Source organism: Carlito syrichta, unplaced genomic scaffold, assembly GCF_000164805.1.
Source record: "Carlito syrichta isolate Samal-C Ts95f unplaced genomic scaffold, Tarsius_syrichta-2.0.1 Scaffold303717, whole genome shotgun sequence".
In the NCBI taxonomy this organism is placed as follows: Eukaryota; Metazoa; Chordata; class Mammalia; order Primates; family Tarsiidae; genus Carlito; species Carlito syrichta.
In genome coordinates this window covers 22,111-45,511 of record NW_007247813.1, presented here as the reverse complement: position 1 = coordinate 45,511, position 23,401 = coordinate 22,111, and the positions used below count along the sequence as shown (strand labels likewise).

At 42.9% G+C, this 23,401-nt stretch overlaps 1 protein-coding gene across 1 annotated transcript; it reads right to left on the bottom strand.

The window, feature by feature from the left end:
- Positions 1-221: 221 nt before the first annotated feature.
- On the bottom strand, positions 222-13,978 carry LOC103261483 (carcinoembryonic antigen-related cell adhesion molecule 4). The gene is made up of 7 exons (XM_008059098.1): positions 13,915-13,978; positions 12,662-13,021; positions 2,287-2,407; positions 1,375-1,427; positions 975-1,006; positions 412-453; positions 222-287 (listed from the first exon to the last, which is right to left on the bottom strand). Exons 1-7 carry the CDS (start codon positions 13,976-13,978, stop codon positions 222-224), a joined length of 738 nt encoding a protein of 245 aa, XP_008057289.1.
- Between the last annotated feature and the right edge of the window lie 9,423 nt (positions 13,979-23,401).

Below are 23,401 nucleotides of genomic sequence, written 5' to 3'. Positions count from 1 at the left end.
CTGTGGTGACAGGAGGCCATTGTCCTGACCATCCAGAGCTCAGGGAAGCCTGACTGGGTCTCCAGACATCCAGAACGGACCCTCCACCTTGGGTCCAGGTCCCAGAGTCTCCTCAGGGCTCAGAGCTGAATCTCTGGGTCAGGCTCCATGTCTCGCCCCTTTCTCAAGGTTGGGGTTTTAGGGGACCCTCTGCCTTCCAAAGAAGCAGTTCTTGGAAGAAACTAAGAGGCCGCATCTCCTCTGTGGTCAATCTGGCAGTAAATGTTTGCATCAGGATTTAGAAGCTCCTGTAAAAATAGAAAAGAAGTCTCTGATGCCTGTAGCCTTTTCACAACAGGATCCACTGTGGGTGAAACAGACGTTGGGTCACCTTGGGGTTGTGGGACCACAACATTCATCACTCACACTCACCTCATAGATGGGAACAGCTGTCCTGGGGCCAGGTAGGGAGGCCTTAACAGAAGAGAAAGAGGAGATGTCAGTGGATAGAAAGGGAGGGTCACCGAGGTTGAAGGCCAGGACTTACTTCACCCTTGCACTGGCAGCATGTCCTGGAATGTCTTTTATGTCCCTTGCCAAGGTGAGTGAAAGGAAAGGATACGTTCAGTTATTTCCCTTCAGGAGTGACCAGTTCTGCTTCTCAAGCTCAGCCTTCCAGTCTGACATAACATCCCAATCCCTGTCCTGGCTGTACCCAACCCATACCCTTGTATACCCTGATTCTCTGGGACCTGGCTTGATGCTCCCAGAGTCTCCTCAGGTGATGGAAGTTTCCAGAGTAGGGTTAGGACAGGGAATGGGTGGTTCTGCCTTTGAAGAAAGGCCCACCTGTTAGCCAGGTTCAGGCCGACCTCATCCTGGGTGTCCTGGGGTAAGGTAGGTCTGTGCTGTACTGGTGAGTTGACAGTGGCCCTGTCCTAAGCCTACATAGCTGAGACCCTCTTGAGAAGGGCCCAGGGAGGGGGTGTGCTTACCAAGGAGGTGGAGCTGTTGGAGGGAGCACGGCCTGGAGGACAGAGATAGGAGTTAGCACAATGGTGTGAAGAAGGCCCGGGTCCCTCCTCCAAGAGGGCATAGGGTCTTCAGCTCCCAGAGAATCAGGGTAGAGGGAGCATCTTCTGGGGAGAGACTCTTCAACCATTTTAGGGGACAAGTGAGCAACTGAGGTTGATGAGGTGACCGCTGACCCAGAGCCCATAGGTCAGGCTTGACATGGCCAGTTGAAGTCTCCTGTCCTGAGCTCTATGGTATTCCTCCTTGGAGCCCCAGGGAAAAGGTCAGAGGTCCCAGGAGGAATGACTCACAGGGATGGACATTTGTGGGACAGGCCTAGGGGATCCCAGACACATTGAGAGTGGGTGATGAGGTACTCACCAGGGGTGGACACCGGGGGTCGCTGCTCCCTGAGATCATTCTGGACACTGGTTCTAGGAAAGGACGTGTTTATATAAAAGGGTGCATTGAGAAATCATTGGTTTAGGGTTGGAATGGAGGACAAAGAATGATCCCTGATTTTAAGGAATGGAGTGGGATCTCTCTGAGTCAGTTCTGTTGTAGGAGGAGGTTCCAGAAGAGGGAAACCACATCTTGGCCCAGAGGGAAAGGACTTTTAGGCAGATGGAGGCTGAGGTGAGGGTTTGATTGAGTGGAAGGATCAAGCCATGAGAGAGAAAGCAGGGCAGCCATGTGTGCAGGACACTGGAGGGGCTGCATGTATCTTGGATTCTCCCTGAACTTGGTGTCTTTGTCATTGACAAACCTTCCACTCAGGCCTGGAGATGCTTAACTATGACAATTGCCTTATCCTTTCCTTCCACTCACCTTGGCAAGGAACATGGAAAACATTCTAGGACATGCTGCCAGTGCAAGGCCCAGACTCTCCATTTCACACATCAAGGGCCACGGTTACTGCAACAGACTTAGGGGCACCACTGACCCCACCCAGCCTGTCCAGGCTCTTCCTCTTTCCGCTGTGTGACCACCTCTCAGCTCCCAAGCCTGGTAATCCCTTCTCACTGGGTGGGTGGAATTCAATACCCAGCAAGAGGCAGCTGGAGGTTTGCTATGTGAAGGAACTAGGACAATACTCAGGGGAGTCCTCAGTTGTGCCTAATTTATAGAGGAGGAAGCTGTTGAGGAATCTCAGGGTCAGAGGCTGGTGCAGAAGGAGCCATGGAAAGAGAGAGGAGGACCCGTGGGGAGTCAGGAGGTAGAGGAGATCCCGGCCCCTTGCTCCCAACTAGTGTCAGCCTGGGGGATGAGATGAGGATGGAAAAAACCTGGTACCTTCCAGTCCTTGTAAGGAACAGGAAACACACCACAGCAGCCATCAAAGCCACCCCAAGCAGGACCCCAGTCACGATACCAGCAACAGCTCCCACAGGAAGGACTGAGGCAATTTTTTGTGCTGAAAGGAGAAGAGAAAGTGGATGAAAGGCCAGGCCTATTCCAAAGGAAACCACAAGGGACCTTGTGGGGAAGGGGCACGATTAGGGAGGAAGGAAATGCCACCAAGCTAAATGTGGTCTGTTGTGTTGTCTTCATAACTGACTCTCACTCTCAGTGGTTGCATCATTTTCTGTCTCCCAGGCTTGAAGCTGTGGACCTGCTCTGTCTCTCATGTTTTCCACATGTATACTGGACCCCATCCTGCTCATTTGCCTTTTCATATCCCCCTTCCTTTCATGTCATGCCTCTTCCTCCTGTTTCTTCTTCATCATGTGACAGTCTTCGAGGGCAGGCCCTTTCCAGTCAACTTAGCACTAATTAGTAGTCATAACACCATTAACTGTTTTCAGAAGACTTCTAAGTGCCAGACCCAACAGGAAATAATTTTCCTACACCTCATCTGACTCTTATCACCTTAAGGTGTCACCGCCATCTGCAGATTGAGAATCTGAGGTGTTTAGTGCTTTAATACGTCAAGGAAGTTTACAGAGTTGGTCAATGATACGACCAAATTTTGAGGGCAGGCACCTTGGAGATGAAGTGGAACACCCAGATCTACAGAGAATCTCTGAAGGTAGGAATAGAAAGATGACCATGATGGCTGTTGAGACACAGGCAATATGCACCCCCTCCACAGAGAGGAACCAGAATATTAACTAGATACATTCTGAGCAGATCATCTAAGAGAATACTAGAATTCACCAGGAAAGAGACATAAGCATCAGAAGTCAGTAGGAAGAAGGTTCAAGGCAGCTTGCTTGGCCTGGAACTGACAGACCTGGGAGAGAGTCCTTGACATAGGAAAATAGTAAGAGGAAAATATTCAGAGCTCCACACTCCAAAACATACTTTTATGATCTTGGCTACAGAAGAAGTCCTTGGCCCACTAGGGCCTTGGAACTGACATGTGTAGCTGCCCAAAGATTGCTTAGAGACACTGCTGCAGAAAAGGAACCCACATGGAATTCCACAGGCATTTGAACATAGAGCAGCCTCAATTGGGCACCATTTTGAGAGCCTGGACACTGCAGATCTAAAGACAGAGGTGTTGCTGCTGCACTGCTCCAAGGAGAAAGAAGGGTGTCTAGGGTGCTCCCACATACTCCTAGGTGGGTCCCTTCTGCCCTGTTGTGGGCTGCTGTTGAGCTGAGATGTGAGCAGATCACACTACGCACAGTTTCTTGCTGACACGACTTGCCTGGAGGCACTCTGATCTCCCTGGTCCCAAGTCCAAGATGCCATTTTGAGAGTTTAATGCTGAGTTGTTTCCCACCCTCAGGCTGAGTTTGGTCAGATGTGGCTGCAGCTGTCATTCAGTCAAGGAAGGACAGGACAACCAGCTTCTCCTGCACATACCTAGGATAATACCACTCTGCTGTGGACTGATATGAGACCAAGACACAAGTGGACTTCACTTCCCACAGCTTCTTGCCCATGCTGCTCACCTCAGAGGGGCCTTACCCTCTCTGTCCGTAAGCCCATAGCTGGTACTATTTTGAGAGTTTAAGGCCTGGGCCAAGTTTTAGGTGATATAGTGACAGTTGCTACCTAGCTGGGGAAGGCATGAGGAGACCAAGCACTCCAAAGCACACTTAGGACAATATCCAACACCCTGCCACAGGTGTCTGTGGGACTGGGGACTAGCCCACCCAAACCATCACAGCTGCCAGAAGAACTAATACAGACTGCCGGGGTTCCAGTGGGTTGCACCATCACTATTACTGCCATCACCCACACCACATCAACTTCCCATGGACTTGAGAACCTATCCATATACCTGGCCCTCTGCTTCCATTACTAGCTTCTAAGAAAGCCACCTGGAGGCCCAAGAATCAACCTTGCAGGACCCACTAGCACCAGAGTCAGTGTAAGTGGTCCTGGAGCCTAAAAACAAGTACACTCACCCCATTGGTGCCACCACTGAGGCCGGAAGACTGGCTTAGTTAGCATCCAAGTTCCCAGCAAAACTTCACCACAACCTCAGCTGATAACTGTACAATGGCGTCTTATACATGGAAGCAAAAACTTTCTATTCACTCTCACAAAACCACAGAGAAATATGAAACTTACAGTTCTTATAAAGCAATCACATAGAGTAGGAAGAGAAAAGAATAAAATGGCAACACGGAAGAGTGTCATCAGAACACAAAGACAGAGAAACAGAAAGAAACAAAAAGTTTACAAAACAACTTGAAAATAATTAACAATATGACAGGAACAGAACCTCACATGTCAATATTAACCTTGAATATAAATGGATTAAGTGCTTCACTTAAAAGATATAGCTTTTCAGAATGGAAAAAATGCAAAATTTAACTATATGCTGCCTGCAAGAAACTCACTTTACCTACAAATACACATATAGACTGAATGTAAAAGGAGGAAAAAGATATTCCACACAGATGGAAACCAAAAGAGAGAAGGAGTAGCTATACTTATATCACATAAAAGAGACAAAGTAGGTATTATATAATTATAAATGGATAAATTCAGCAAGAGGATATAACAATGCTAAATATATATGTACCCATTACTGGAGCAAACAAATTCAAAAAAGCAAATGTTGCTAGACTTCAAGCAAGAGATATTTAGCAATATAATAATAATATGGGACTTCAACACCCTACTGACAGCACTAGATAGATCATCAAAAGAGAAAACTGCTGGGCATAGTGGGTAATCCCAGCAATTTGGGAGACTGAGGTGAGAGGATTGCTTGAGCTCAGGAGTTTGAGACCAGCCTGGGCAACTTGGTGAGACCTCATCTCTACCAAAAAAAAAAAAAAAACAGGCATTGTGGTGCATGCCTACAGTTCCAGCTACTTGGGAGGCTGAGGCAGAAGGATTGCCTGAACCCAGCAGGTCGAGGTTGCGGTGACTGGGAGCATGCCACTGCTCTCCAGCCTGGGCGACAGAGTGAACCCCCAAACTTAAAAAAAAAGATAGAGAAAATTAACAACAACAAAAAAATTGAACTTAAATTAGACTTTAAACAAAAAGGACTTAACAGACATTTACAGAACATTTAACCCCCAAACTATAGAATATACATACTTTTCATCAGCAGATGGAACATTCTTGAAGATAGACCATGTTAGGTAATAAAACAAGACTTTAAAAAAATTTAAAAACCAAATCACATCATGTATTTTCTCAGACCACAATGGCATACAGCTGGAAATCAATACCGAGAGGAACTTCAGAAACTATAAAAAATATATACAAGTTGAACAGATCACTAGGCCTACAAAGAATTTCAAAAATAAATTAAAAATTTATTTTAAAAAATGAAAATGAAAACACTACATGTCAAAGCCTATGAGATACAGCAAAAACAGTGTTACAAGGGAAGAATAGCATTAAATGCTTACGTCAAAAAAGTAGAAAGATCACAAATTAACAAGCTTGTGTCACACCTCAAGAAACTAGAAAGACAATAACGAACTAAACTCAAAGTTAGCACAAGAAAAAAAATAACAAAGATCAGGCAGAACAAAATGAAATAGAGGCCAAAAGACAATACAAAGGATCAACGAAATGAAATATTGATTCTTTGAAAGATAAAGAAGATTGAAAACTACTAGCTAGACTAACCAAGAAAAGAGAAGATTAAAAAAATACAACTAGAAATGAAAAAGGAGACATCATTACAGATAGCACAGAAATACCTAAACACATCAGAGTGTATTATGGACAACTATGTGCTAACAAACTAGAACACCTAGAGGAAATAGATAAATTCCTGGAAACATACAACTTCCCAAGATTGAATCAGGAAGAAACAGAACTCCTGAACAGACTAGTAATGTGTAGCTAGATTGAATCAGTGATAAAAAAAAATTCTCAGCAACAACAGCAACAACAACAACAGCAACAAAAAAGATCAAGGTCAGATGAATTCACAGCTAGATTCTACCAAACATATAAAGAAGAGCAAATACTAATCCTCTTCAAACTGTTTTAAAACATCAAGGAGCAAATTCTTCCTAAGTCTTTCTAAGAGGCCGGTATCACGCTGCTACCAAAATGAAACAAGGATACAACAAAAAAAGAAAACTACAGATCAGTATTTCTGATGAACATAGATGCAAAAGCCCTCAACAATGTTTTAACAAAATGAATCTAACAACACCTCAAAAAGATAAAACACCACGATCAGGTGGAATTTATCCCATAGACGCAAGGATGGTTCAACATATGCAAATCAATAGATGTGATACATCACATGAACAGAATGAAGGACAAAAGCCATATGATCAACCAATAGATGCAGAAAAAGTATTGGATAAAATTCAGCATCCCTTCATGACAAATATTTTCAACAAATTAGGCATAAGAGAAGCATATCTCAACATAATAAAAGCAATGTACAACAAACCCACAGTCACGATCATACTTAAAAGAGAAAAGTTGAAAGCATTCCCTCTAAGAACTGGAACAATACAAGAATGCCCACTTTCACCACTCTTATTCAATAAAGTACTGGAAGTCATCACAAGAGCAATTAAGCAAGAGAAAAAAAAAGGCATCCAAATTGGAAAAGAGGAAATCAAATTATCTCTATTTGCTGATGATGTGAACCTATACCTAGAAAACTCTAAGGACTTCACCAAAAACTCTTAGATTTGTAAGTGAATTCAGTAAAATTTCAGGATGCAAAATTAACATATAGAAATCAGTAGTGAGCTGGGCTCGGTGGCTCAGCCTGTAATCCCGTGCCTTTGGGAGGCTGAGGTGAGTGGATTGCCTGAACCCGCGGGTTCGAGACCCGCCTGGGCAGCGAGACCTCATCTCTACAATAAATCAAAAAATCAGCCGGGCATAGTAGCGCATGCCTGTAATTCCAGCTACTTGGAAGGCTGAGGCGGAAGGATCGCTGGAGCCCAGCAGGTTGAGGCTGCGGTGGCCAGGAGTGGCCACTGCACTCCAGTCTGGGGGACAGAGTGAGACCCCAACTCAAAAAAAAAAAAAAAAGAAATCAGTGGTGTTTCTGTACACTGATAATGATCTAGCTGAGGACCAAATCAAGAAGGCAATCCTGTTTATAATAACTACAAAAAAAACCCCTAGGAATATATTTAACAAAGGAGATGAGCGATTTCTGCAAGAAAAACTACTACTGAAAGAAATCATAGATGACACAAACAAATGGAAAAACACCCCATTCTCATGGACTGGAAAAATAATATCATTAAAAGGACCATATTCCCAAAAGCAATCTACAGATTCAGTGCAATCACTGTCAAATTACCAACATCATCTTTCATTGAATTAGAAAAAACAATCATCCTGGCTTGGTGGCTCAGCCTGTAATCCCGTGCCTTTGGGAGGCTGAGGTGAGTGGATTGCTTGAGCCTGGGGGTTCGAGACCTGCCTGGGCAAATTGGTGAGACCTCATCTCTACAATAAATCAAAATGAGCCAGGCGTGGTAGTACATGCCTGTAGTTCCAGCTACTTGAAAGGCTGAGGCGGAAGAATCGCCGGAGCCCAGCAGGTGGAGGCTGCGGTGGCTGGGAGCGGCCACTGCACTCCAGTCTGAGTGACAGAGTGAGACTCCAACTCAAAAAAAAGAAAAGAAAAGAAAAAACAATCATAAAATTAATATTACACCAAAAAAAGAGCCCAAATAACTAAAGCATTTCTAAGCAAAAAGAACAAAGCTGGAGGCATCACATTACCTGACTTCAAATTATACTCCAAGGCTATAGCAACTAAAACAGCATGGTACTGTTATAAAAATTGATACATAGTTCAATGGAACAGGATAACCCAGAAATAAGGCCACATGCCTACAACCAACTGATCTTTGACAAAATTAACAAAAATATACACTGGAGAAAGGACACTCTACTTAATAAATGGTGTTGGGAATATTGGATAACCATATATAGATGAATAAAACTCCACCCATCCCTCTCAAGGTATAAAAATTAACTCAAAATGGATTAAATCCTAAACCTAAGACCTGAAACTATAAAAGTTCTAGAAGAACTCGAGAAAACTCTTCTGGACATTGGCCTAGGCAAATAATTTGTGACCAAGCACCTGAAAGCAAGTGCAAGAGAAACAAAAATAGGCAAAAGTGACTTAATTAAACTAAAAAAGCTTCTGCACTGCAAAAAGAAACATTTGACAGAGTAAGAAGACAACCTATAAAACAGAAAAAATATTTACAAATTATGCATCTGGTAAAAGGTTAATTTCAGAATCTACAAGGTATTGAAACAGCTCAACATGAAACAAAATCCCATTTAAAAAGTGGGCAAAGGACATGAAGAGACAATTTTCAAAATAAGACATACAAGCAGCCAACAAGCATATAAAACAATGCTCAATGTCACTAATCATCAGAGAAATGCAAATTAAAATGACAATACCTTCTTATACCAGTCTGAATGACTATTATTGAAAAGTCAAATAGCAGTGATCTATCACAGGAACAAAGAACAGAGTACCATATGTTCTCACTCATAAGAGAATCTTGAACAATTATCATAATACTATAAGAAAGGGATTGGCAGTAGTGGAAAACTGCTGGGGCAGGGCGGGGGGATTGGCAGTTGAGGGAAACTGCCAGGAGTGGGAGGGGCACACCTTATCAACAAGGGTACCTGCATAATGAACTTTTGTATTCCTAACCCTGAATTATACCCTACTTCTTTAAAATAATTTTTAAAAAGTCAAATAATAACAGATGTTGGCAAAGAAGCAGAGAAAAACTATCACTTATACACTGTTGGTGATAATATAAACTAGTACAACCTCTACGGAAAACAAAATGGAAATTTCTCACATAACTAAAAATAGAACTATCATTCAACCCAGCAATCCCACTACTGGTTATCTACCCAAAGGAAAAGAAATCATTATATAAAAAACATACCTGCACCAGTATGTTTATTAGACCACCATTCGCAATAGCAGAAGTCTGGAATCAAAGGAACTATCCATCAGTAGAGGATTGGATAAAGAAAATGTGATATATATATCACATATCATATATATATTTCATGTATATATGAAATGGAATACTAGTGTTATAAGAAAGGATGAAAGCATGTATTTTGCAGCAACATGAATAGAACTGGAGGGCCATTATCCTAACTTATAGGTGAGAGCTAAACAATGGGTACACATGGAAATACAGTGTGGAATAATAGACTTTGGAGACTACAAGCGGTGGAATGGTAGGAGGGAGGTGAGATGTGAAAAATTACCTATTGGGTAAAATGTTCACTATTCAGGTGATGAGTACACTAAAGTCTAGATTTCACTACTATGAAATCTATGCCTGTAAGAAATTTACACTTGCATCCCCTAAATATAAAACTTAAAAAAACTAAACAAACAAACCAAACTCCTCAAATTTTCCGAGTTGTGCTTGATTTTACAACTCATAGTAATATTAATAAAATTTAAAACACTAGTTGATAGCATTGATTGAACCCTCGATCTGTGTATGACCCTGTTCTAAGGGCTTTAAACTCATTACCCTCTTGGTAGACATCCTAACAACAACCCTGAGATTCAGGTGTTATCATGTTCTTGATCTCTAGAGTTTTTTGGTTCTTTTTAGAATATCCATCTCTCTGCTAATCCACCTGGTCCTCCTCTTAGAGCATAGTACCTACTCTTTCCATTACAACCCTCAGCATATTAACCAGAGTTGTTTTAAATTCCTGATCTGATAATTTAAACACTTCTCTTATATCTGAATCTTGTTGTGATGCTTGCTCTGTCTTTCCAATAGCGTTGTATGCCTCTTAGTAAATGCCTTGTGATTTTTGTTGAGAGTCATACATAATGTACTGAGCAAGAGGACCTTGGGTTCAGTGATGCAGTGGTGATTGTGAAAAGGGGAAAGTTTTGTGGTCCTTGGTTAGGTCTGTGTCCTGGACTGTGAAATTCACAAGTGCTTCTCAGGTTTTTCTCCCTTAGGTGAGACCTGATGCTAGAGGGGTTTGAAATTGGACATTTCCCTCTTTCTAGGTCAGTTTGTCTCCATAGAACTCAACAGGTTAGACTCTGATAAAATAACTATTTGTCCTAACTAATACTATTTTTTTGTTGAGTCGGGATCTCACTCTAACGCCCAACTGGAGTGCAGTGGCAAGATTGAGGCTCACCACGGCCTCAACCTGCTGGGCTCAGATGATTCTCTCACCTCAGGCTCCCTATTAGCTGGGACTACAAGCATGCACCATCATGCTCAATCCTCTCCCTCCAACTTCCCAAAGTGCTGGGATTACAGCTATGAGCCACCACACCCAGCCTCTACCCAATAACTATTTACTATAGCTAATAACTATTTTATCTTGCTAAGAAGAGAATTATCTGGTATATTTCAAAATGGTTCCTTTCCCCCTCCCCATGCAGGAAGAATGAGGGAATTTTTATAAAATATAAATATGGTAAAACTCCAGGAGGTGAGACTGTCTCTGCTCCCCAACCCCCAATAATCCTTCCCCCTGAAAACTCTCACAGGGTCTAGCAGTCCCAGAGACACATGAGCCTTGTCTCCAAGGTGTGGCTTTAGGATCAGGTGATCAGGGGCATGAAAGATGAATCTCAGTACCAGAAGGAGGTGGGATAGGTGTGGCCAGAATTCCTAAGTATCTACAACATAATTCCAGTCTCTGAAAAGATTGTGAATTATTCATTTATTCATTCCCTCCCTCCTTTCTCAGAGAACAACCGAGAGTGTCTCACTTAGTGCCCTGTGCTGATGCAGAGTGTGAGTGGGGAGGGAGAAAGCAAAGTCTTTTTTTCTTCCATGGGAGAGACACCGACACATCAGAAAATAAGTAATTTCAAGTCCAGTGAGGTGATGAATCTGAGGGGGAGGCCTAGACATTCCTGACAGACTTTTTTGTATACGCAATTTTCTTTTGCTCTTTTCCTTTTCTTTTCTTTTGAAGATGTGGGATTCAGGATTAGGTATAGAAATGGATATCAAACAGGTAAAGTCTGGGCCTCCTTTTGGTCCCCACTTTGCCTGGTTTGAGATCAGGTATGCTTATTGATGTTGTGACCCCTCCCCCGACTTCACTGACTTTGTTTATGGAGATTTAGTTCTACATAAAAATTGATGAATTCTCCATTTGCACCTTGCTCTTCAGACAAGAATTGAACCCCCCTCCCACCTGAGCCGTATCTACGAACCTAAGAACAAAGGCTGGTCTGATCTCCAAAGACACAAAATCAGGTTGCAGGGGTGGAGGAGAGGACATGGCTGTAGTTGTAGACAGACATAGCGTGATTCTGCCAGATGGGGTCTGTGTACCCTGGTCAGTAATTTAATCTCCTTGTGCATCTGTTTTCCCTAAGTAAAACAGTGTAAATGGTAAATTGTCTGTGGCTTGCCATGTTGTCTGTAAAATTTTAAATATACATAATCGCCTAACATAAAGCTTGTCACAGAGGATCTACCCAAAGAAACAGCATCTGTGATTATTTGCCTCTGAGAGAGCGCCCCTAGGCCTGATCCCTGGTGGACAAGCAGCTTCCAGAAGCATCCTCTCTCCTCTGTTTCTCCCTGTGGGGACAGTGATCTTCTTATGAAGTCTCCTAGATCCCCAGAGGAGTCAGCTAATGCCACAGAAAACTTGTCCATTTGTCCTTTCCACTCTGAGTCTCAGGTGAAGGACAAAGCTCTGTCCTTGCCCAGATGAGGCTCTGGGGGCTGAGCCCTGGTTGATTACCAGCTCCAGGAGCCACGGACATCATAAAAAAAGTCATGGAGCTGATAAATTGTTGCTCCAAGTCAGCCCTGCCCAAGAGGCCAGAACCCAGCACTGGACACAAGCTCCCCAGGATCACCTGGAGTTAGGAGTCCTGGGGCTGAGCTTCCCTGTGGGGCCCCAGAGGTCACCCAAGGCCAAACCCTTACCGAGTCCTACAGGGTTTTTTCTTGGGGTCATATCCATGAAGAGGGTTCAGCAGGGTTGGACTGAGACTGGTGTCCTTCTGCCAAGTTTCCCATCAGATTCTCCTTCCTCTGCAGTGGATGTCTGCAGGGTCTGGATGGGGGAAAGGAATTCTGATCTTTGGAGGTTTGTCTCCCCTGTGTGTGTCCTACAATAAATGTCCAAACTCCACCATGGGACGTAATACAGAGGGGGAATGCAGGTGCAGTCCAGGCCTGACAGTCCTATGTGTGTGAAGTAGAATCAACTTCCCCACCTCAAAACCAGGAAGTCATAGAATACTCACAGTATACACGAAATTGTCCAGATACTTGATCAGTGTCATAATTTGTACTTATTATTTCTACGGTGTAGTATCCTGTGTCCCTCTGGGTGACGTTCTGGAATAGTAGAGATCCATTGGCGTATATTGTCTCTCGACCGCTGTATGCAGGCCCTGGGAGGTTTACTTGAGTGTCTGTTATATACACTGCAATGAGAAGACTACCTTCTACCTGTTCCCCTTTGTACCAATGATAGGCTTGAATATTCCCTGAAATATTGCAGACCAGTAGAAGAACATCCTTCCCCTCTGCAACAGTGGACGGCACAGATTCCACAGCAAGTTGGGCAGTGGTGGGCAGGTTCCAGGAGGTTAAAAGTAAGACTAAGAGGGAGGAAAGAGAATCAGTCAACACTGGGACCTATGTATTGGGATGTAAAGATGGGGCCTGGGTCCTGAGCAGGTTTCTTGGACTCTCAGTCTGGTGTGTGTGTGTGTGTGTGTGTGTGTGTGTGTGTGTGTGTGTGTGTCTTACTGGGTCAAGGTCAGCAGCATGACTCCCATCCCTTCAGCCTCTCTGCCCTTGTCATTTCCTCTGTTTGGCATACTCCTCTCCACGGGTCTGCAGGGCTCACACCCCCATTACCCTCAGTTCCTGCTCATACCAGGGGTGTCCTTGGGAGACCATTTCCCTGACTACCCCCTCTGGAGATTCTGTGTCTTCCCTCTCTGATCTTTTACTATTCTGTTCCCTCCAAGGCGCTTGTCAATACCTGATCTCACATTCTAGATCTCTTTGCTTGTCTGTCTTCTTCCCCAAGAGAATGAGAGCTCCATGAGAGCAGGGGCTTGTCTGATCTTGGTTGCATCCCAGTGCTTGGGTCAGGCTGCAGACACCTGTGGATGAGTTAGGAGAGTTCCCAGGGACCTCCATGTCCTGGTGCTTATTTCCCAATTTCTGAAGGACAGTGTTTAATATCCTATTATATCTTTCTTTGAAGTGTTACTCTGATACAGTTCTTATCAATATTCCAAATGCAGAGGCTAGTGATGATTCACCAGGAAAACAGAAAACTTTAGACTTCCCTCCCCCTTTGTAAATTTTGGTATACTGAGAGTTGCCTGTTGTGACCCCTTTATCTTTGGTGCCCTCTCCCCTATTCAGGCTCCAACAGAAGCCCTCTGATCCCTCTCAGAGCCCCATCCTCCCCAGAAGACTCCAGCAAGTCTCTGTGCTGCCTCCTCCTGCCCCCTCCCTGAGAATCCTCCCCTCTCACCTGTGAGCAGGAGTCCCTGACAGGAGACACAGTCTTTGTGGGGAGGGGCTGAGGGGGGCTCCATGGCCTCTGCTGCCTGCTCTGTCCTTCTCGGTGGAGAAGAGCTTCGGCTCTAGAAATGCTCTGAGCACCACTGCTCCACAGGTCAGCTCTGCTGTCCCTCCTTCTTCTGCACATAACCTCCTCCCTGGGGCAGGAACCCTTTCCTCGGTCACATGGGTCATGGGTGAGGTCTGTGCTCAAGATTCTTCTCTGTTCCCTCCCTTCTTATTTCTGCCTTCTTTGTCCCCGCTTCCTCTTTCTATTCTGTCTTCATTTCTTTCCTCAACCACACTTTGAAAAGCAGGATTGATGGGGTTCCCTGTCTCCTGAGAGGATGATCCACCACCTTTGCATTGACCCTGTTGGTTATGTCAGCACCATATAGACATAATCTGGGGACTCCCAAAGTGGGGGGATATTTCCTTTTGTGATTCAGATATCCAGCTGTTCTCTAGTACTCTGGAAAGGTGGGTTTACACTTAGCAGGATTCAAGAGTCTCTGGAGGATAGAAAAGGAATCACTGAGTGATGACAGGGTAGGGACTTGCCCCCTATCCAGTGTCACTAGCCTAACCTCTGACTCAGGGACAGACACCCAGGCCTGGGGATCTCAGGAGGAGCTGTAGTTCCTGGGTGAGGATGGGGAGGTATCCTGCTTGTCTCGGAAGAGAGGCCTGTGGTAGAGGGTCAGGTGGCTCTGGGTTCTGCTGTCCTTAGGGGATGACTTTACAGGGACTCTCCTTTTCTATGACTGGTGGCTGAGCTGTGGCTCAGGGCCTGTCCTTGGTCACCCTGTTTTCCCCGCGGGAGGTACAGGAGGGAGTGGGGAGCTGCGCAGGGACCCCTGGCAGACCAGGGTCTTCATGGGCCCTAGGAATGAGCAGGCAGGTAGGTGGGAAAGACCCATATAGGGATGGAAATCCGGCTCCATCTACACCTCCTTAGCTATAGTGAGGCTCATGTCTAGGGTGATCAATTTCCTGAGTGCTATCTGTGTGTCCCCATGCTGCTCCCTGGAGGGCAAGAGGAGAACTGAGTTCAGTGCCAGGGTCTGCCCCAGGGATGCTGACCAGACTCCCCATGGTGTGAGGTGGCTCTGACCCGTGGGCAGACCTTTCGCCAGGCTGAAAGGTCAGGTCAGCCCGGGTTCTGTTCACTGTGGGCCCCAGGCTGCCCAATTCCATCAGTGCAGGGTGAGTCCAAGGAGGTCAGGAGTTGTCTGCAGGACTCCTGGTCCAGATTTGGGAGAAATGTCCACCAGGAGGATAGGCGCCCTCAGAAGGAGCTATTTGCCTCCGAGGTTTCAAAAGAAGAGTCTGGAAAGGAATCTCAGGAGGCTGTAGTTTGAGGACACTGGTCCGGTAGTTTGTCCCCAGAGTGCCCTGTGTTCTCTCTATCACTGGGAGTGCTGTCTCCAAGTCCCACTTGTCATCTGCTCCAGGCCTCCCCAGAGGGCCCAGAAACAAAAGCAATGGTCATCTGGAGACTCTGCCTGGGGATCTCTGGTTTCTCTGTTAGGGGAGGGGAGTTCCCATGGACCCTCAGCCCCTCTGAAATGGAAACAAAGGTGAGTCCTGGGTTATTTTGTCCCCTCCTGCATGGGAAGTTCCCCTGGTTCTCTTCAGCTTCTTGGTCTGGCGAGATGTTTTCGGGGGATCAAAGCTAGGTGTCCCCGTCATCACAGTTCCTCAGGAAGGAGTCACCTCCTGACTTCTCTTGTGGTTAAGTGGTTCTCCATCCTCACCTGGTGGTGACTTTACCTGGAGTGGAGAATCCAGGGTCTGTACCAAGTCAGGTGTTTTTGTGAGAAGAGGAAGGACACAGGTTGCCTGTCCAGGTGCTCCTTGGGGTTGTGACACCACTTAAAAGTTAGAGATGGGGAGTGAATCTTAGTACCCTGGGAGCAAATCAGGTCTGACCCCTCACTGTTAGGTGGTCCCCGTCCTCCTTCCTGCCTATATACAAGGGTAAAAGTATCATTTCTGCACTCAGTGATCCAAGGGAATTTGAATAGATTTCTGGCCAATGACATCAGATTTTGCTATGTGGACACAATATACAATATAACGCATATGTACATGTGTAAAAACACCTAAGCATGGATACACATATACAAATAAAGATTTTGCAATTTTCATTTTAGAATTTTAGTTATGCGATAGTAATATAAACTCATTGGTTTTTAATAGGCAGCTGGATCCAAATTATACTTCTGACAAATTGGAGTCTATTCAAATAGCTAAACCTTATTTGCTCCAGTCAGTAATCTAATGAAGGCTGTGGAGAAAAATTTTGGATAAAGCAGTTTTCATAGTAGTTTAATTTTTTTCAGTTTTAAAAATTTTGAAGATGTGGGATACAAGTCAGGATTAGGTACATAAGTGGCCTATGTAAGTAGTAGTTTAATTTTTTAAATCATCCTTTCCTCCTCCCCTTTTTTCATTTTGAAATGAGTTTAGTGTTAAATCTCAATTGTTTACATTTTAGCTAGGACTGGCTGCATTGTATAAGAAAAACTAAATCTATCAGTAGCCTTGAACTAGTAATGGAATTATCTTTTCTTTGCTGGTCTGGTTTTCTTAATTAGCAAATGTGTGGGTAAAAAATAATTTTGAAGTTTTTTCCTGGATTTTTGGCCTCTGTATGGCAGAAAAAGTAATATTTTTATGCCAGACATACCTTATATTATTATTCGAGTACAAGATTTTGAGCTATTTGATCCAAGAGCCTAAGTTTTTATAAGCATTCATCTAATTCTTTTTTTTAGATTATTAATTTTTAAATTGTGCTCCACCACCCCAGGTTAGTCAGACAAACCTAAATTTATATTTCCTAAAGGTGTCTAGCTTGTTGGTTATCATAGGGTTTTTGTAATTTGTATAGCCACTAATTTGAAAGTCCTTTAAGACTTAAAAAAAAAAATCTTGGCTGGAATGTCATAAGCAGTGAGTTTTATCTTGATCCAGTAGAAATGTCAGCAGATTCAAAGCAGACAGAGAAAAAAAATGGAGAGATAAAAGTAGAAAGAGAACTTAGAAGACTACATGTTAACTCTACTGTGAGGGCTTTTCAAAAGAGAGTTTGAATAATGAACATTTGTACTGTGAATTTTCCTTGATGTAAGCTTGCCCATCAGTTTAAAAATGTCCACAAGAAGAACCACAAAATGTAGTCAACTAGAATCAAAGAAAATGTGCCTTGCCTTAATATTTGAGAGTGTCATTCTGCATTTTATTAATCTCTCAAAAAATTCTATAAATCCTGTAAAGAAATGTTAGGAGTTTAGACTAGTATTTTATTTTTGAGTTGAAGTCTTAGTCTGTCACCCAGGCTGGAGTTCAGTGGCATGCTCATGGCTGCCACAGCCTCAACCTGCTGTGCTCAGGTGATCCTTCCATCTCAACCTTCCAAGTAGCTGGAACTCAGATGTATGCTACCACAACTGGCTAATTTGGATTTATTGTAGAGTTGTGGTCTCGCTAAGTTGCCCAGGCTAGTCTTGTACTCCTGGGCTCAGGCAATCCTCCCACTTCCACCTCCTAAAGTATTGGGATGACAAGCGAGTCATGATGCCTGGCCTAGACTAGTATTTTAATTGGTAGCAATGACCCTAATGGCTTTTAAATAATTATCTTGTGGGCCCCCCCCCACTTAGTGTGTTTATGTTTTCTCTGGAAAGATTTTCAGAAAAAAGCAAGAGAAAAAAATCAAACCAAATTAAAAACAAAAACAGGATGAGATCACTCACAGAAATGTTAACTCAAGCATGCAGATTAAAAAATATATTAAATTCGGTGAGAAGACCAAACTGATTTCACCAGTTTAGACATGCCTCACAGACAGATGTAAATTATGTAGAAACTAGAGTACTTCATTCAGAAAGACACTTGTCTTTCTACCAGGAAGAACATGCCACAAAAGATAAAATGTCTTGTATCATTTCAGGAGGTATGTATTGTCTTTATTAAGGCAGCCTTTTCCAAATCAGGTTCCAAATAAAGAACTGCTACCTTAAAGAGACTCGGTTGAAAGAAGACTCACCAGGACAGAGAAGGAAGAGTGTGGAAGGAAGAGTTCAAAGGACTCATGTGAGCACTGCATACTGGTCTCAAGAATTACTTACTTTTTCTGATAGTGGTCTTTCCCAGATCTCACTTCTGACACAGTAGATGTCAACCTAAGTAATAAACTGGGAGAATATCTCTAAAAAGAAATGATGCTCATTTGAGCATAGAGCATCGTAACTGGGACATGTGTGCCATAGTAAACTCAGTGCATATTCAAAGAGGTAAGAAAGATAGTTAAAAAAAAAAAAACGAACAGGAGAGGAATTACATGAAAATTTCCTCTTAAGGAGAGAGTTGGCAAAAATAAAAATAAAATATAAAAATTTTATGTACTCACATAAAATTAAAAAAACCAAAGAAAGGTGGGCAGATATATGAATAATTTACAGAAAAAAATTAATGGCTCATAGACATATGAGCAAAACTCATCCTCACACATACAGGAGAAATGGACTAGATATTGTCCTGGAATAGTGAAGGTTATAACACAGTCCAGTGACTTCAAATGCCCCCAAATATCATTTGATGACACATTATGTGGGACTGACTGCGGCAATAATTACACTCTAATTTTTCTGTGGACGTGAAAGTTTGTGCAAACCGTGTGAAGTGAAATTTGCAAATACTTGAAAAAATTAAAAATATACATCCTGCTTGCATCCCAAACACTACTTTGAGGAATTTATCATGCACTCATGAAAAATGGCACCTAATTGTGGTTACTCATTGTAGTGATGGTTTAACAGCAGAATATTGAAAAGTCCTATATTTTATTAGCATAATGTAATGATATTCAAGCATGTTATGTAATTCTACATAATGGGATATGATGCAGATAAATAACAAACAAGGAATCTTTTTAGATACTGATATGGAAACTTCTCCATAGTATGTGTTAATTATATGATGTAAAAAACAAATACCCAGGTGTGTTCTTTCTATTGAATTTGGTCTTTTAAGACTTTACAGTTGAGCTTATATATATCCAGCCTATTGCTTTCATATTTAAATTTAATACTTCTGTATTTTTTTTCTATTCTCTACATTTCCAGGCTTTCCAAAAATCCTTTATTTTTGACTGATTCACTTGGACTTAATGATTTACTCTATTTTTGAATGTTATATCCTTCATCTAGTCTTATAAACATTTATGTAGCCCTTGCAATTATATTTTGGTGCCCAAATTATGACCCTTGACCAGTAAGGATCCCTTTAGATTTCCTTCTGTTTTCAGTACTCCCTGTAATGTTTTGAAATCTTCCTTGCAATTGACATTTATAGACATTTTGAGCCTGCACGGTTTCTCCTGCTTCAAGATATAAACTCATCTGTGTTTCTAGGAGCAGTGGTTTTTTAAATGGTGAGAATAATTTGAAAATAAATGATATCTCAGACCACAACCTGGATTCATGGGCACACTTTAATTGTTTCCTATGAATGCAGGTGTCGGGAGGATAATATGGTTACATCACATCCCTAAGAAAATTAGAACAGATATTTATTTATATGATAAGTTCAGATGAATTTTAAAAAATTACCTCTGACATGCAAATCCTACTTCTGCTGTTACTCTGAATTTTAATTTTTCTTTTTCTGTGATGTGCCTCCTTAACATTAACCCGTCACTCACCAGCGCCCCCCAGCAGTGAGGGGAGGATTTGCACTTGTGGGAAGGAAAGTGAGGTTGTGTGGACAGGGGAGGTGCTGGGCACACAGCCTTGGAAAGTGCCAGTGCCTGGCATGGGAGGCTTTCAGGGTTTCCATTCCTCAGGGTGTTTATGGTAAATGAGGGAGTCAGGTAGAGAAGAATGGATCCTGTGAGAACTTTGATACCTCCTGGTGTCTTTAGATAATTGAGCAGGCCTTGAGAATTCTGGACGTGTTGGTATCTTGGCAATCAGACCTGGCGCTGTTGTGAAGTGCACTGAGGGAACAGTCTGATTTTCTTTCCTCCCAGACTGGGAGGAAAGTGTGGTTGTATATGGTCCTCAATGTGATCCACTTGCAGGGGTTGGAATCTGGCTTTAGTGCCGATCCTTTGGTTGGGTTGGAACAGACCACATGGGAATGTTGGAGGTCCCTCAGTGTGTGTCCCCTGAGAGGTGTGCTCTTTGGCCTGGAATCTACTTGACCTCAGAGTAAGTGCCCAGTTAACTGAATAACCTTTTCATACCTTCAGGGATCCATCACCTGCTAGAGAGTGGGTGCTGTCAGTACTTGCAACCCCTCTTTATCTTGATAGTAGTCACTATTCTTGTTTCCTGGATGGCCCAGCAGGACGTGCCTTTACCTGTGGGCCAAGCCTATGTCTGCTCCAAATGCCCCATGATTCTGTCAAAGAAGGATCTAGACAGTGTCTGTAAGGGAGGAGTAGGAACTGGGACATCCTTTCTTCTGAAATGACTGAGATTTAAGACATTTACCCCTTAGTTGAGACTCAGGATTTGGGAGGAAGTCATTTGAGAGAGAGGATCCATTTTCATCTCGGAACAGAAGGAACTTTGCTTTGGACCAGAGAGCAGAGGGCATCAGGGTTCTGTGCTCTGAAGAGCAGGTAGTTGCTGACAAGCCTGGAAGCCTCATACTGAAACTCTCTGGTGTCCTCCCACCTGATAGAGTCAATGCTGAGCACACTGTGGTCCTATGACAGTTTCATCTTCTCTGTAACCTGTTGACTCTGGTCATGGAAGATCCATTGAATGGAAGTTCCAGTGTCATTTGTGAGGCAAGTCAGGACCACGAAGTCCTTCTCCTCTGTGACTGTGGTGTAGCTGACTTGGATGAAAAGCTGAATCACTGACTCTGTGGACAAACAGAGGGAGGTGACCAACTGAGCGTGACCTGGAATTTGGACCACATTCCTTCTTCAGACATCCCTGCCAGCTCTGAGGTCTCACAGTGAGCTATACAAAGTGGACGACCCAGGAGATGGCCCTGAACCTCTACAGTAGGTGAGCGTCAGTTCAGGTGATGATCTGTAAAGGGAGTGACACTTCCTCTGTGACCCCAGATCACTCCAGGCTGACACCTGACTGCTCCCCTTACTTCCCTGTAATACCTGTACCAGGAACCTCTTCTCAGCCCACAGGCCCTACAATCTCACCATCAGGTCTAATTTTTCTCCTATGGACTTTGCGTGACATTTTCCTAGCACTTCCTGTACTTTTATAAAGATCAGACCTTGCTTCTTTTATAAAATTTATGTGTGTTTGGGAAATCAGGCTGGCCACCTGTGTTGATCTCTGGGGCCAGACAGCTTTTCAGAGAATAGAGAAAGGATATATTTTGACTTTTATTATACAATGAAGACAGCCCAGTCCAGTACTCTTAACTTTAGAAATGGAAGTTTCTCTGATCTAAAGGATTTCTCAGTCTGAAGAGGACTTTTGTTTCCTGACTACTGGATTGAAAATCACAGTGAAGCAAGTCTTTAGAGAGAAGTGGTTACACTTCCAACAAAAGTCTGATACTCTTAGGGATATTAGGAATACCTCAAAATAATAAAGGTCATATTTGAAAAGCTCATAGCTAATATCTGTTAGAAGAAAAACTTTAAACAAAATAAATTTAACAGAGTTATTTGTGCAAAGAATAGATCATGGATCGGGCAGCACTCAAGAGCCAGAGGTGGTTAAGAGAGCTTTGCTCTGTGACACGGACAGTGAGTTGTTCTAGTCTAAACATGGAAGCAAAGTACAGAAATAGGGTGACTGATTACAGCTAGGTGTTTGCCTTATTTGTACATGGTCTGGTTGCTGGCTACCTGGTACTGGCTTAAACTCTGCTGCTTATGATTGGCTGAAGCTGGCTGATACAAAAAAATATACTCCTAAATTAGCTTTTGGTTTAAGTTAGACTGTGGTTTGTTACAAGAAAATCAAAGTGTAAAGACTATTTCAGGCTAATGACCATCTGTTTATTTAATTTAACACATCCTATTTAATGGAGAAGACTAAAAACTTTGCCTCTAAGGTCAGGAATAAGACAAGGATGCTGGCTTTTGACACTTCTATTCACTATCATAATGGAAGTCCTAGCCAGAGCAACTAGATAAGAAAAAGTAAAGGAATGCATGCAAATTGGAAAGAAAGAGGTAAAACTATCTCTGTTTGTACACACCATGGAAATATATGTAGAAAACCCTAAAGAACCACAAAAAAGTTATAACTGACCAACAAATTCAGGAAGTTTGCAAGATAAAAATAAATACAAAAAATCAGTTTCATTTCTATGTTCCATCAAATAACTATACAGAAAGGAAATTAAGAAGACAATTCCATTTACAATGACATCAAATATAATACAATGCTTAGGAATAAACTTAAGCAAGTCGGCAAAAGACTTGTACCTTGCAAAATACAAAATATCGTTCAAAAAATTAAAAAAGCGGCCAGGTGAGGTGGCTCAAGCCTGTAATCCTAGTACTTTGGGAAGCTGAGACAAGAGGATTGCTTGAGTCCAGGGGTTCGAGACCAGCCTGGACAACTTGGTGAGACTTTGACTCTACAATAAATCAAAAAATTAGCTGGGCATGGTGGTGGCGTGTGCCTGTAGTTCCAGCTACTTGGAAAGCTGAGGTGGAAGGATCACCTGAGCCCAGCAGGTCGAGGCTGCAGTGGTTGTGAGTATGCCGCTGCACTCTAGCTTGGGCAACAGAGTAAGACTCTGCCTAAAAAAAAAAAAAAAAAGAAATTACAAAAGAAACATTGGGGCCGGGCTTGGTGGCTCAGCCTGTAATCCCAGCACTTTGGGAGCCTGAGGTGAGTGGGTTGTCTGAGCCCGCAGGTTCAAGACCAGCCTGGGCAACTTGGTGAGACCTTGTCTCTACAATAAAATTTAAAATAGCCGAGTGTGGTAGCGTGCGTCTGTAGTTCTGGCTACTCAGAAGGCTGAGGCGGAAGGATCGTCAGAGCCCAGCAGGTCGATGCTGGAGTGGCTGTGAGCATGTGTGCCACTGCACTCCAGCCTGGGTGAAAGAGTGAGACTCCAACTCAAAAAAAAAAAAATTAAATGGAAAGACATTTCAGATTGGAATATAGAATATATATATATATACACACACACACACATATATATATAGCAAATACAATTTATTAAAGCTTGGTCTTAAGGTACACAGAGCCTCTCAGTGGTTTACAAAACAGAAACACCAGGAGGTAAATAAACAAAATGAGAATGACACAGAGACAGAAAACAATTCACTATGAGTTTTATGAAAAACATCATCAATGGGGACTTATTTTGGAAAGGATACAGTGAAGAGTATCTTTTGAACCTATTTTTATTTTCATTTGCTTTATATGTATCTTGCTTTGCATGTATTTTAAAAGCAACAGTTAGAAAAATGAAAACACCAGTAATCACGTGCACTGATTGCT